The sequence below is a fragment of the Brassica napus genome, chromosome C4 (assembly GCF_020379485.1).
Source record: "Brassica napus cultivar Da-Ae chromosome C4, Da-Ae, whole genome shotgun sequence".
Lineage (NCBI taxonomy): Eukaryota > Viridiplantae > Streptophyta > Magnoliopsida > Brassicales > Brassicaceae > Brassica > Brassica napus.
The window spans coordinates 8,572,771-8,585,979 of NC_063447.1; the positions used below are offsets into that span (position 1 = coordinate 8,572,771).

The 13,209-nt window shown below is 31.7% G+C and overlaps 2 protein-coding genes and 1 long non-coding RNA gene across 6 annotated transcripts; 2 read left to right on the forward strand and 1 right to left on the reverse strand.

Moving 5' to 3' along the window:
• Nucleotides 1-3,285: 3,285 nt before the first annotated feature.
• On the reverse strand, nucleotides 3,286-5,943 carry LOC106365954. Of its 4 annotated transcripts, none has more exons than XR_007322402.1 (7): nucleotides 5,425-5,943; nucleotides 5,269-5,345; nucleotides 5,093-5,191; nucleotides 4,631-4,881; nucleotides 4,317-4,368; nucleotides 4,149-4,235; nucleotides 3,286-3,745 (listed from the first exon to the last, which is right to left on the reverse strand). It is a non-coding gene; the product is annotated as an uncharacterized LOC106365954 (long non-coding RNA). The 4 variants fall into 4 exon arrangements; XR_007322401.1 differs by lacking the exon at nucleotides 5,093-5,191 and having other exon boundaries at nucleotides 3,286-3,515; nucleotides 3,619-3,745; nucleotides 5,425-5,939; XR_007322403.1 differs by lacking the exon at nucleotides 5,093-5,191 and having other exon boundaries at nucleotides 5,269-5,333; nucleotides 5,425-5,939.
• Nucleotides 5,944-6,289: 346 nt separating this feature from the next.
• On the forward strand, nucleotides 6,290-8,126 carry LOC125585476 (probable pectinesterase 15). Its single transcript, XM_048754595.1, has 5 exons — nucleotides 6,290-6,836; nucleotides 6,937-7,108; nucleotides 7,186-7,392; nucleotides 7,461-7,711; nucleotides 7,785-8,126. Exons 1-5 carry the CDS (start codon nucleotides 6,442-6,444, stop codon nucleotides 7,966-7,968), a joined length of 1,209 nt encoding a protein of 402 aa, XP_048610552.1. The 5' UTR covers nucleotides 6,290-6,441; the 3' UTR covers nucleotides 7,969-8,126.
• Nucleotides 8,127-10,425: 2,299 nt separating this feature from the next.
• LOC106402739 (vacuolar protein-sorting-associated protein 37 homolog 2) lies at nucleotides 10,426-12,506 on the forward strand. The gene is made up of 7 exons (XM_013843528.3): nucleotides 10,426-10,619; nucleotides 11,043-11,240; nucleotides 11,439-11,526; nucleotides 11,619-11,658; nucleotides 11,747-11,793; nucleotides 11,882-12,002; nucleotides 12,091-12,506. The coding sequence occupies exons 1-7, from the start codon at nucleotides 10,435-10,437 to the stop codon at nucleotides 12,252-12,254; spliced, it is 843 nt and encodes a 280-aa protein (XP_013698982.2). The 5' UTR covers nucleotides 10,426-10,434; the 3' UTR covers nucleotides 12,255-12,506.
• The last annotated feature ends 703 nt before the right edge of the window (nucleotides 12,507-13,209 follow it).

Below are 13,209 nucleotides of genomic sequence, written 5' to 3' on the forward strand. Positions count from 1 at the left end.
TTTAAAAATAAGAAATTAATATTTATTAAGTTTAAAGGAATGAAATTTTTTATTTATGAAAATACAAACAAAATAATCTATTAATTTCATATTATATAATTTTGTAGTATCTAAACCCGCAAAAATAGTTATAATTATTTTCAACGTATTATAAATTATTTAAGTGGATTTAAAAAATAATAATTTAAGAGAAGATAAATAAAAGTTGCTTGTCTTTTATGGGATTACTAGGAGTTTTCCTGCGCCATGCGCATAAATAGTAATTTTTAACATAACATTTTTTATTTCAAAATAAAATTTTGATTTATATTTCAAAATTATTAATTTATATTTTAACTTCAATAGTTATAAGAAATCATAAACGTATTTTTGTAATCTTATTCTTTTTGATTTGGTATAATTATTTAAATTTGATTTGATTTAATTTTTAATAAAGATAAAATTAGATTTTATAAAAATAGTTTTAATTATATTATTGTGTTTAATGATTATTTATTTTATATATATATATCTCTTCCCATCTAATTTTAGATATATATATATATATATATATATATATATATATATATATTTATTTACATATAAATATAAATTCTAATAAATTTGATACTTTGTTTGTTTTAGTTAAACTGAAAAATCTTTTTGTTAATTTAAATGTTGAAGATGAACGGATAAATTTAAATAATGTATAAATATTTAACTATCAAATTTTTTTGGATTAGTGTTCTTATATTTAGTTTATTTTTATTAATGTGAGATACATATATATTATTATTTTAATTGTGATATATGAATTATTAATATATTTAATAGTTTACCATAAATAAATATTTATATGAAAAATTGATATTAATGATGATATATGAGTTATTTTTATTACCATATTTAAAATTTCTGCAAAAAAATTTAAATTTTTATAAGAAAATTTTACATCCCACAATTAATATGGTGTCATGTCACTATTTTCTAAAACCATATAATCTATTTTAAGTGACATGTCATCTTTTTTTCAGCGAGAATGATTGTAGTGACATGTGTATAAATCACTTCGCAAATATAGTCTAGGGGATATATATATATCTTCCCATCTAATTTTAGATATATACATATATATATATATATATTTACATATAAATATAAATTCTAATAAATTTGAGACTTTGTTTGTTTTAGTTAAACTGAAAAATCTTTTTGTTAATTTAAATGATGAAGATGAACACATAAATTTAAATAATGTTTAAATATTTAACTATCAAATTTTTTTTGGATTAGTGTTACTTTATTTAGTTTATTTTTATTAATGTGAGATACATATATATTATTATTTTAATTGTGATATATGAATTATTAATATATTTAATAGTTTACCATAAATAAATATGTATATGGAAAATTGACATTAATGATGATATATGAGTTGTTTTTATTATCATATTTAAAATCTCTGCAAAAAAATTTAAATTTTTATTAGGAAATTTTACTTCTCACAATTAATATGATGCCATGTCATTATTTTCTAAAACCATGTCATCTATTTTAAGTGTCATGTCATCTTTTTTTCAGCGAGAATGATTGTAGTGACGACATGTGTATAAATGACTTCGCAAATATAATCTAGGGGTGATATACATAACTAGGCTTATAGTTAATGTTTTTAGTCCATTAAATAAATATTGTTATAACCTAATCGTTTATGATCCAAAATGTTAAGCGTTCAAAACAAGTCATAAAACCATACCAAATTACCAACGCCAAGTATGGAGTTAAGAAGTTTAGCGGGGATTGCGTTTTGCTTTGCTTTGATCAGATTCTGCAAATTATAAATATTATTTCATTAGGGATGAGTCAAACTGTCACTCTATAAAGTCTTAATCTTTGTCAAAATAAATCAACGCAAAATAAAAATATAATAGTGGATTTCGTAATGGTTTTGTTAAGCATCATTAGCCATCTTGGCGTACAATTTCACTGTACGTCCAACTCGCTTGCTTGTCGGTTTGAAAATTCTTTCTTTATAATCCCAACAACTCTTTCATTGGAATCATTTAATAGGTTTTGAACATCCTTTCTAGATACAAGGCTTGTAAAATTACAGATTGTTACATATTTATATAATATACTTTTGTCAAGACTTCACTTAAAATTTTAGTTTTATTCTTTTATATAATACTAGGTCCGTGTCCGCGCTACGCGCGGATTATATACTTTTAATTTTTTTTAAAATTGATTTTTTCGTCCCAGTATGCTAATTGTATTATTTGGAATTTGTATTAAATTTTGTAAATGTTTCGCATATCTATTTTAAGTTATAACTTGTTTGTATTTTTGTTTGATTTAAATTGAAATATAAAATTTTAACATTTTCCATTTAACACATTTTGTGTTGTTATATAACAGATTTTTATTTTTTTAATCCATACATTAATATGACTACCACACTAAATATGGGGAATATATATTACCAAAATTTCTATATGAAAACCTAATATTACCTGGTATTTTATCTGAAAACTCAAATTATCTTGTATATTTATCATAATTTACCAAACCAATTGGTAAACCTGAAATTGATTGGAACCGTTTTTTCCAGATATTAATTGGTTTTCAACATTATTATCCAAACCAAATAAAAAGTCGAGATAATGGGACTGAAACCAAGTTTAATTTCATAAATACCCGTACATATCTTATATATTTTTAGAACTGAAAATTATATAAAAAATATATGTTGAGCCTAAATGTAGACATCAAATTTTTAAGTTTTTTTTTAATTTTAAAATAAATATATTTATAGTTGAAATATCAAATCTAATCTTTGTCTTATTCAACATATCATGTGTTACTATAAGATTGATTTCAAATTTTAATCCAAAAATAACTAATATGGCTACAAGTCTAAATGCAGGAAAAGTAGATTAATTTTGGGGTTATTTAAAAAAAAAATTTAGAGAGATGGTAGAAAGAGATGGGATGAAAAAAGAAGATAGAGAATGCCATAATGGAATTTTGATTAGTTTGTGAATTTTGTTTTTTTTAGTTATCAGGTGTAATTTATGTTTAATCTTTGCTTTGTTATTTTTCCTTCTTATTTGTCCTTACATTAATTCTTTACTTGTGAGATGTAGAACTCATTTTAGGTGTTAAAGGTCATAACTTCAATTGTCTGAATGCCTCCCCTTTTTTTTGCCTTTTTCTTTTCTCAATTGACCACACAAAGGTTTTAGTTCATCAGTTTATAACTTCTCTTAGAGGTTCGTTTATTTCTGTGAACACCTTTTTTTTATATATTAGAAACAAAGAAATGTATATGTAACACATGTTTACAAATCTGAATACAATGATAATATCCAATATCTCTGCTTTGGAAATTTCATTGTAAAAGCGAAAAAACAAATTCTTGGACGATTCCAGGCAGATTGATCATCCCACGTGTGTTTAGTTAGCACAATAGAAAATAAAAGATGAATGATATATCTATCATCTTTAACATTCTCTCAGCTACTGTAACGTAGTCTCTGAGATAGACACAAAACAATGAATGGGAATAAATACATGTTTTTGTATATCTTTTTCAAGTTCTTGGCATCTGTTTGACTACTAAAATAAAAATGAGCTTACTTTCTAATTAGTTTGGTCTGTGGATCCTCTTGAACGCAATATGGTTCTTTCCATTTCCCATGATGCACTGGACCGAACGTGCCATTACCGGTTCCTTTAGCTCATCGAGATTGTCATTCTTGATGATCTAGAAACAATCAATAACAAAATAATCAGACCAAGGTTGGAAATTGCACCAGATTATTATACTTTTTGTTTGACTCTTGACATGTCTGAAAACTTTATGAGACACTGGCACAAATCCAGATTTCAAATGCAAACAAATAAAAGTGATAACATGTATAAGATTCTAAAGTTGATCATATCTGCAAATAAAAGTTCATGGTTCTCTAAATTCAAACTAACACTGACACCATCATGCTGACATGCATTGACGCATGGTAACATGGCCTCAGAGAGTGCCTTTGCAAATATTTCGGAAAGGAAGTCATGAGGGATCGATCAACTTCCATGTTTAAACAAAATGAAAGAACTCTGAGATTCAAGCCTGTAAGAAGAAGATGTTACTATAGGATTTTGGTTCTAGTCACCTGAATAATTATCTTCTGGAAAGGATGTCTTTCCATGATAGTTCAGTTACTCAAGAGCACCAGACATGCTTAATAACTCAAGGTCTCCTGCAAGCCAAACAGAATAAGAGCGTTTACAATTCAAAAAGAGAATATCTCAGGCTAACCAATAAGAAATTCATCACTTACTTGTCATCATGAACAGAAACTCCACACTATGCATCATTAGCAAAGAAAGAGCCTGAAACATGAGCAAGATCGTCATGAAACCATACATTTTAACCAATTAAACTACAAATTATTGCAAATTTCTCTCTGGGAATGGGCTTAACTGAGTGCCTCTATATATAACTTTGTCACACTATGCATGGATTCGCTTTTTCTCCCATGAATCACATCATAGAGAATACATAACAGAAAGCCTATTTTTTCTGGGAAAAAAAGCTTATTTTTTTCTGGAAAAAAAAATTGCTGTCACCAATGTTAATGATATTCATATTTACCTCCTAAGCATGTACACGATTTCTTCCAAATTTTTTAATTGGAGGAAAGTGATTCCTTAGAAGACTTTTCTGACCTTCATCTCTTGTCTAAGTTGGTCCCTTTCACAATGCCAGTCAAAGGATCTCTGCAAAATGAAGTCTTCCCCTTCATCATAGGTTATACCTTAGAACACAGTTAAAATCCCAGAAGAATGGGATCAGGCATGCTGCTGCTAAATTAGCTTTGACTTCTCCATGCCAATGCTTGAATTCTGGGAGACAGAGAAACACGTCCAATACCAACATTAAAGTAGTCAACAACCTAAGCTCAGGACTGGCATTGTGAAGCAATATTGTAATATATGAACATATACTGTCAGATACCATCCTAGGACTGTAATGGATACAAATAGTGATAGCACTTGGACTTTGCTTGTTAACATCAAGACTGACTTAGCAAGATCTCAGATGCAATTTACAAACCTAGTTGAAACGTTGATGTTGATAAGTTAAGAGTACAGATTTGCCATATAGCTTTTCTCGTGAAGTAAGCTAAGTCTTTAGTTTCTTATATCTCAGTTACTGCAGAACAGGAAGAAACACTCAACGTATGCATTTCCCAACTAAAAGCCACAAGCATTAAACATTTATGTATATACCTCTAAATTATCTCCTTCTCCTGAAAAATATTTCTTCCCTTAGACTCCAAGTCAAACTCAATCTTCTGCATACAAATCTAAAGCAAAGTTCTGAACTTTACTGAAACCCACAAACCAATATAGTGCTTTTTAGATTCTAACCAACAAAGGTCGTACCTGAACATCAAGATGCATGAGAGCAGCGGAAGGAATAAATTGACGTGGCAGTATAGTACTTTTTCATTTGACCGGTTCCGTCGCTATGTTTGATCGGCACGTCGGAGAACACAACGGCCTTGCCGTTTGGCGGAGAGACACCGGTTTTGCCGGTACGATTGACCAGCTCCGCGGAGGAGACACCGCTCTTTCTGTTTGGTTTCTTCGAGATAAGATTGCCGCAAACAGTGGATTTGCTGTTAGAATTCATAGCCTTAGAGAATACACACAATTTTGTGTGTAATAAATCTGGGAAAAAAGAATTATAAAGAAACTTAGGGGTAGAAAGGCGAAAGGGAGCCATAAAGGAGATTTCGCAGGATTTATTGCACAGAAATGGAGTAGTGTGTGGATTGATCGACGATCAGTTGAAGAAGTGGAAACGACGAAGATAGGAGAGGCATAAGAGATTCATCGTCTCAACTTTATCGCTGTAGGGTTCTTTTGGATTGGGCTTTTGGGCCAAATTTTACAATTTACGGATCAAGAAAATAAAACAACCCAACACCTGTGTGACGTGGCAAAAAAACAGTTCCTCATTGGATGATTTTAATTGCCTACGTGGACAGCCTGGCTACTCCTCATATATCCCTTTTAGTATTAGTTAGATACTTTTGACAAGACTTCACTGAATATTTTCTAAATTTAATTATTCCATCTATGTAAAAAGGCTTTAAGAATTCATATTTTTCAGAATGTTTTAAAGTTGAAGATGTATTTTATGAAATTATCTTCTAGAATTTTATTTAAACTACGTGAAAAACTTGGAGATTTTTCTTCAAGTACTCTATCTTAATTAGTTGTGTGAAAATATACAAAAATGTTAATTCAGAAATGTCACTGGAAAGTTGATGCAATAACAAATGTTAAGAAACCCATATCCTTCACTTTACTCTCACGCCACTCTATCTCACACAGTATAAATACCAGCCAACATTTTCCCCAGCTTTTTACACTTAGTCCCCAGTTATCTTAACCATGCCCATCAAACCGGTTGTAACCACCGTGATAGCCATTTTCTTCACCATTCTTGCTCTCTATACAATCCCATTGCCTTCCCCTCTCTCTTCTATTGGTACAACTATCATAACCAATCCTCAGCTTGAACCATTATCAATATATTCAACATTCTTTGGACATAGACACCATCATCATCATCATCATCATCATCATCATCATCACCATCATCATGTTCCAATAAAGTGCTGTGAGAAATGGACGTCAAAGCTTACACAATTGTACAAGACTTCTCTTGTGTTGACTGTTGATTTAAACGGTTGTGGTAACTTCAGCAACGTTCAAAGTGCCATTGATTCTGTACCGGATTTAAGCCCTACCAAAACTCTCATTATCGTTAATTCAGGTGTTTATAGGTCGTCTCTTTAACTTCAAGCTTTTTTTAATAACTCTATATACTTTTGTTGTGCAATATCAAATAGTTTTAGTAATGTTTGGTTAAATGTTAATAAGCAGGGAAAAAGTTACAGTTAATGAGAACAAGACAAACATTGTAATGCAAGGAAGAGGATATCAAAATACATCCATTGAGTGGAATGACACAACAAAATCTGCGGGAGGCACTGCCTATAGCTTTTCTTTTGCTGTGTTGGCAGCTAATTTCACAGCTTACAATATCAGCTTCAAGGTAAAAAAATAAAAATCGCAACATATGAGTAAGATAATTTGAGTTCTGAAATATGTATTTCTTTTGAGCGGTGGAAGAACAATGCGCCAGAACCAGATCCTGGTGAAGATGATGCACAAGCAGTAGCTCTAAAGATTGAAGGAGACCAGTGTGCTTTTTATGGATGTGGATTCTATGGTGCTCAAGATACTCTTCTAGATGATAGAGGAAGACATTTCTTCAAAAATTGTTTCATCCAAGGGTCCATAGATTTCATATTTGGCAACGGAAGATCACTCTATCAGGTTAAAATTATACAATACATACATGAGCATTCCAAAAATGATCATAACCAATATAAATTCTTTAACAGGATTGTACTATTAATTCGATAGCTAGGGAGAATACATCAGGGGTCAGTGGATCTATCACAGCTCATGGAAGGCAATCAGAAGATGAACAAACAGGATTCTCTTTCGTTAATTGTAAGATAGATGGAAGTGGCAACATGTGGCTTGGACGAGCTTGGGGAGCCTATGCTACTGTAGTGTTCTCAAACACCTACATGTCTGGAATCATCACTCCAGAAGGTTGGAATGATTGGGGTGATCCTACCAGAGAAAAGTAAGTCGACTAAATAAATTCAAATCATATAAAGATCTTAAGTACACTGTTCTAAATGCATTTTATTTTACAGGAAGGTGACTTTTGGAGAGCATAAATGCTATGGAGAAGGAGCAAATTACAAAAGAAGAGTTTCATATGGGAAACAACTAACCGATTCTGAAGCATCTTCATTCACAGACATTTCTTACATAGATGGAGATCAGTGGCTTAGTCAAACTAACACACTCTCGAGCTTACATCTGAAGAAAACATAGATGAACTTATCGGATTTTACTAACATATAGAATAATCATGATGCATAGATACAAACACAAAATATTGAGATATAGATTATTTCTATAAGAAGTCACATTCATGTCTAGTTTCCAAACAAGACCATATTCCTATATACAATAGATTTCATGTGTTTAATTATCTTCCTCATTCTATATCTATATACTTTAATATTTTTAAAAGAGTAGTTCATCTCTGAGAGAATTTTACCAATCTACATAAGTAAAAGAAATAACTTATGTGTCACAAATCATGTAGTCACTGCTTAACTAAGACCATGTGTATAGTTTAGAAATTTAATACTCTTCCAGCTGTATTCACTTATTTGGTATAATTATTATTAGTAAATTATTAGTTTTGGTTCTAAGTCTTAAACTTTTGATTTCACAATTTGTTTGCTTATTTTTGCTCATATTTTGCTTATTTTTCTCATTTTCCTGAATATTTTTTTCTTTTATTCAACTTACTTTTTTTCATTTTGTCTTATCTATAAGTAACCAACATGGGAATGAAGTATCAAACACTTTCCTAGATGAAATAGCAAAACAAAAATGTTAATTGGATGATGTTAACAACCAATTTCATGCTTTTCGTATTAATAAAATAATTGATTGATTAAATTTGTTAATGCTTTTCTAAAATTTATACCGATCAAGTTCAAAGATAAAGTAGAAATTCAACTCACTCTTATTATCCAAATTTGGAGACTGAGAATTTGTCGGTCCAAACAATCTTTAATAACTGCTCTAGATTCTACAATCATGATGAAGACCATAACTCATTTTCTTTACTTTGTTTTACAATACTTATAAGTATAGTATAGAATTTGAATAAACATAGGGTACATGATCATAAAACTGAACGAAAAAATATTAGATATAAAATTAACTTTGAACAAGTCTTGTCTCTACCCTTACAAAAACTTTGAGCCTAAACGAACAAAACTCTCATTTCTGTTCAGATGGTTCATTTGGATGGTGAAACGAACAGCCCACTGGAGAGATGACTTCTGACATGTAAGTATTCGAGAATACAACAGTTGCATAAGATCTCCAGGCTCGCCCAAGCCAAATCTTCCTGGTTCTAGAAATGCTGAAGTTCACAAACGAGAATCCTGTTGGCTGAGATTTTGAATTCTTTCCCTCAGTTGTAATAATTCTGCTTATCCCCGAAGTAGTCTCCTTGACCTGATTGTACAATCATGTTTCACTATCACATTGTGATCTCATATTCATATGCAAATTTTAGTGGACAAGCATGTTTTTCTTTATTACATGGTAGATAGATCTTTCAGCACTGTAAATAAAGTCTATTGCATCATGGATGAAACATCCTTTGAAGAAGTGTCTTCCAGCGCTGTCAAGGAGCGTGTCATGTACACTGTAAAAGCCGCAACCATAAAATGCTGCTTGGTCTCCTTCAAGCCTCAGAGCAACAGCTTGTGCTCCTTGGACGCAGTGTTCTGGTCCTGGCGCATCATTCTTCACCGGATAAAAAAGATGTGCATGAAAGTAAATCTGAAATTTTTATCATAATTTCCTTACCACAAAGTTGATGTCATGAGCTATGAAGTTGTTTCCAAACACAGCTATATACTTTTCTTGTGTAATATCAAATAGTTTTAGTAATGTTTGGCTAAATGTTAAGTAAGCAGGGAAAAAGTTACAGTTAATGAGAACAAGACAAACATTGTAATGCAAGGAAGAGGATATCAAAACACATCCATTGAATGGAATGACACATCAAAATCTGCAGGAGGCACTGCCTATAGCTTCTCTTTTGATGTGTTGGCAGCTAACTTCACAGCTTACAATATTAGCTTCAAGGTAAGAAAATCAAAATCACAACATATGAATAAGATGATTTGAGTTCTCAAACATATATAAAAGAAATTAAGCTTGTGGCTCAAATCATTAAATCATTGCTTAATTAAGATCACATATGTATAATCTAAAAATTTAATACTCTTTTTGTTACGAGGAGAGCTACATCGTGGAATCGTGAAATTGTTCATCATGTTCGTATAGATTGTAAGTAATTGATAATATATATAATAAAATAGATATTATACGATGAAGTAATCGATAATTTGACCAATGTTAAAAAAAAAAAACTCTTCTTGTTATATTCATTTACTTGGTGCAACTACTATTAGTATAAATAATCAGTTTTGGTGCTAAAGTTTTCTGGTTAATGATTTGGTGCGAGTTTAAGCAGCATGGATGCTCCTTTGAACCTCATCATTTGGTAGCACACCTTTATATAAGTGTTTTAGTGTTATGAGATTATCACAAAGAACAAATACAACATAATTCAAAACAAATCTCAAATTCATGGTTTTACGTATTCATTTGCGTGTTAATAGTAATGACCATCAAAGAATTTGGCAGAAAATCACTAACGGCCCAATAATAAAGGCCCATATATTTGTGAATTAATGAAAAACCATGAAACAAAACGAGGAACGAAAGAGAAGAAGTATTCCTCTCGTTAAAGAAAAAAGAGAATTACGATTCCGCCTCGATCCTTCATCTGATCGATTTTGTTTCGATCGGGGATCATCTGATTGCGATCTTTCGAAATCGAGGAACCTTTGGTGTGACCGAGGAATCACCACCATGTTCAATTTCTGGTAAAAACCATCAAGCTCCATGATCTGATTTTGTTATTTTTCATGATTATGTTTGTATCTAATTTGGTGGTTAAAGAAGTTTGCTTTTTTTGGGTTTAGTTACTTACTGCTGCTAATAGCGATTAGTGTTGATCTTTGCTTACTTGGATTCCCTAAAGTCACTGACTTTGTTTATCAATTTTTGTATATATATATACACAATCTTCCTTAGTAGATTTGAGACCTTAACATAATGAAATAGAATATATTCTCATTGATTTGATGCATTTCTGATAAGACAAGTATTGGTTGTAATGTTTTAAAATAGAACCTCATTTCGTGTTTAGTTTTTCTGCAATGTTTGTATATCCCATAAGATGATGTATGTTGAACACTTTTTAGATAGTGTTTGAGTATGTTTTCTTTGTGATAAACCCCACCCAGGGGATCAAAGGAGCAGCAACTTGGGGGGGAGTCTCGTCCTTCTTCTTCTTCAGAACCATCTCCACAATCACCTTGGTACTCTCCGTCTCTTGTCACCTCTCCTAGCTCATCCAGGCCTCAATCATCAGGAGGGCAGATCCCATCACATGTTTCGCCAGGTGAAGCTGCCGGCATTATTGCTCTTTTGAAAGACAAAAGGTTAGTAGCTACTCTTCCTGGTTACTTCTTTTATATACTTGGGATCATTTCAGACCAAACCATAGATTATTACTTGTTCTGATAGTTTTCTTGCTGAAGCTCTCTGTGATATTACATATATGAAAGGAATCGATTTCTGGACTTGATCTTTCTCTTTACCACTCTCATATCTTGTCTTCTTTAAAATTTGGACTCTAGTGTGGATGAGCTCGGGAAGCTTTTGACTGACAAGAATGCGTACCAGCAGTTCTTGAACTCGCTTGAGCAGGTCACTATTCAAAACAACGTAAGTCTCTCAAACCATCATCATCATCATTCTATCTTAAGAATTGTAGCATCTTCATTGTTTACGTGTTTTTCATTCTTAATGTTCACCAGATCAGAGAAGAGCTTCGCAAAGAAACATTACATCTAGCTAGTGAGTTCTCGTATAACTGTTATTTTCTTAGCAACTTAGATTCATGTTTTATAAAGAAACCTAAAACATTCATGCTAATATATAACAGGAGAAAACTTGGAGAAGGAGCCACAGATAGTGGAGCTCAGAAACCAAGTGTGTATATTTATTCACAGTTTTGTTTTGAGTTATTTTAAGTATATGAAACTTTTCTCACCGTCTGTGATTTTTTTGTGTATAACAGTGCAGAATAATCCGTACAAGTGAGCTTGCAACTGCTCAAGAGAAGCTCAATGAGCTTGAGAATCAAAGAGAAGAGATCCTCAAATTCTACTCTCCTGCCTCTCTTCTTCATAGACTTCAAGGTAAAACATTAGGTTCCCTTCCCTCGATATGTGTAACAAAACTATGCACATTGCTTTCTAAACACTATTCTGCTTTGGTTAATGGTAGATGCAATGAAGAAGGGAGATGAAGAATCAGAGGAGCTGCAACAGAAGTATATGGAGAAGGAGATTGATACAGCAGCGTTTGTGCAGAAATACAAGAAGCTGAGAAGCCAGTATCATCGTCGCGCTTTAATCCATCTCGCTGCAAAAACTTCATCCGTGGGTTGAAGAACTTGAAACACAAAGGAGCTTTTGGTTTGTTTCCTTAAAGCCGTTGTGTAAAGTAAAACAGAAACACATTTAAAGATAGCTCACTACTGAGACTTATCTGAAGAAACAATAGTATTGGATTACAGAATCATTGCTATTATGATCTCTGAATCTGAACCTTGTAATGTTTGAATCTTTTCGTTATATACATGGGGTGTGAAACATTGAAGATTATATGATGTATTATGAAACTTACAAGAGCTTGCAGTATACGAACATACAGTAATTCTTTTCAGTATATTACTAAAGTTTTACGTTACAAAGAAAGGAAGAAAAGCAAATGCATTTTGGCGTAGCATGTGTCCAATTTTGTGAGTTGACCGGTATGGTTCGTTGACGTGCCATTTTGAATCAAAGACTAAAGACGCGAGACTCACCTGCAAGTCAATTTTTAATATTAAAGTTTTAACTATATTCATTTTGTGTTGTTGTGAATTACTATCATTTACTCTTTATTTGTTTATTCATTGCTCCAATTTGTTACACAAACGATTGTTTAGAAACATGATTTAAAATAGAATATTAAACCATCTAACGAAAGAAAAATGGTTCATTACTAATGGACCATGTCGTGTAGAAGCTTCTTATGACTAATTTAGTAAGACTCAGTGAACCTAACCCTTGCTCAGATCAAATGTCTTTTTACTTCTAATTTTTTTTTTGGGAACAATCTTTATACTTCCTCATGGTCAAAAGATTGTCCAAGATTGGCGTATAAGAAAGTTTTTATCTTGTTATAAAAGAAAGAAGAAATAGTACTGGAAGAGACAAAGAATCTTAGTTGGTCCGAATCACATGCTCTTTTACCAACATCCGTTAATTTAAACTTGTTTCCCGGTTTCTCTGCTCTAATCACTTTCTTCTAAATTTCTGAAGACTGGTAAAAGTATGTAAAAGAGAAAGGAAATACGAA

Coding starts and splice junctions, on each gene's coding strand:
- LOC106402739 (XM_013843528.3), top strand. CDS start 10,435: ATGAAACAAAACGAGGAACGAAAGAGAAGAAGTATTCCTCTCGTTAAA. Junction 10,620..11,042: donor ACCACCATGTTCAATTTCTG/GTAAAAACCATC, acceptor AACCCCACCCAG/GGGATCAAAGGAGCAGCAAC. Junction 11,241..11,438: donor GCTCTTTTGAAAGACAAAAG/GTTAGTAGCTAC, acceptor TTTGGACTCTAG/TGTGGATGAGCTCGGGAAGC.
- LOC125585476 (XM_048754595.1), top strand. CDS start 6,442: ATGCCCATCAAACCGGTTGTAACCACCGTGATAGCCATTTTCTTCACC. Junction 6,837..6,936: donor GTTAATTCAGGTGTTTATAG/GTCGTCTCTTTA, acceptor GTTAATAAGCAG/GGAAAAAGTTACAGTTAATG. Junction 7,712..7,784: donor GGTGATCCTACCAGAGAAAA/GTAAGTCGACTA, acceptor TTTATTTTACAG/GAAGGTGACTTTTGGAGAGC.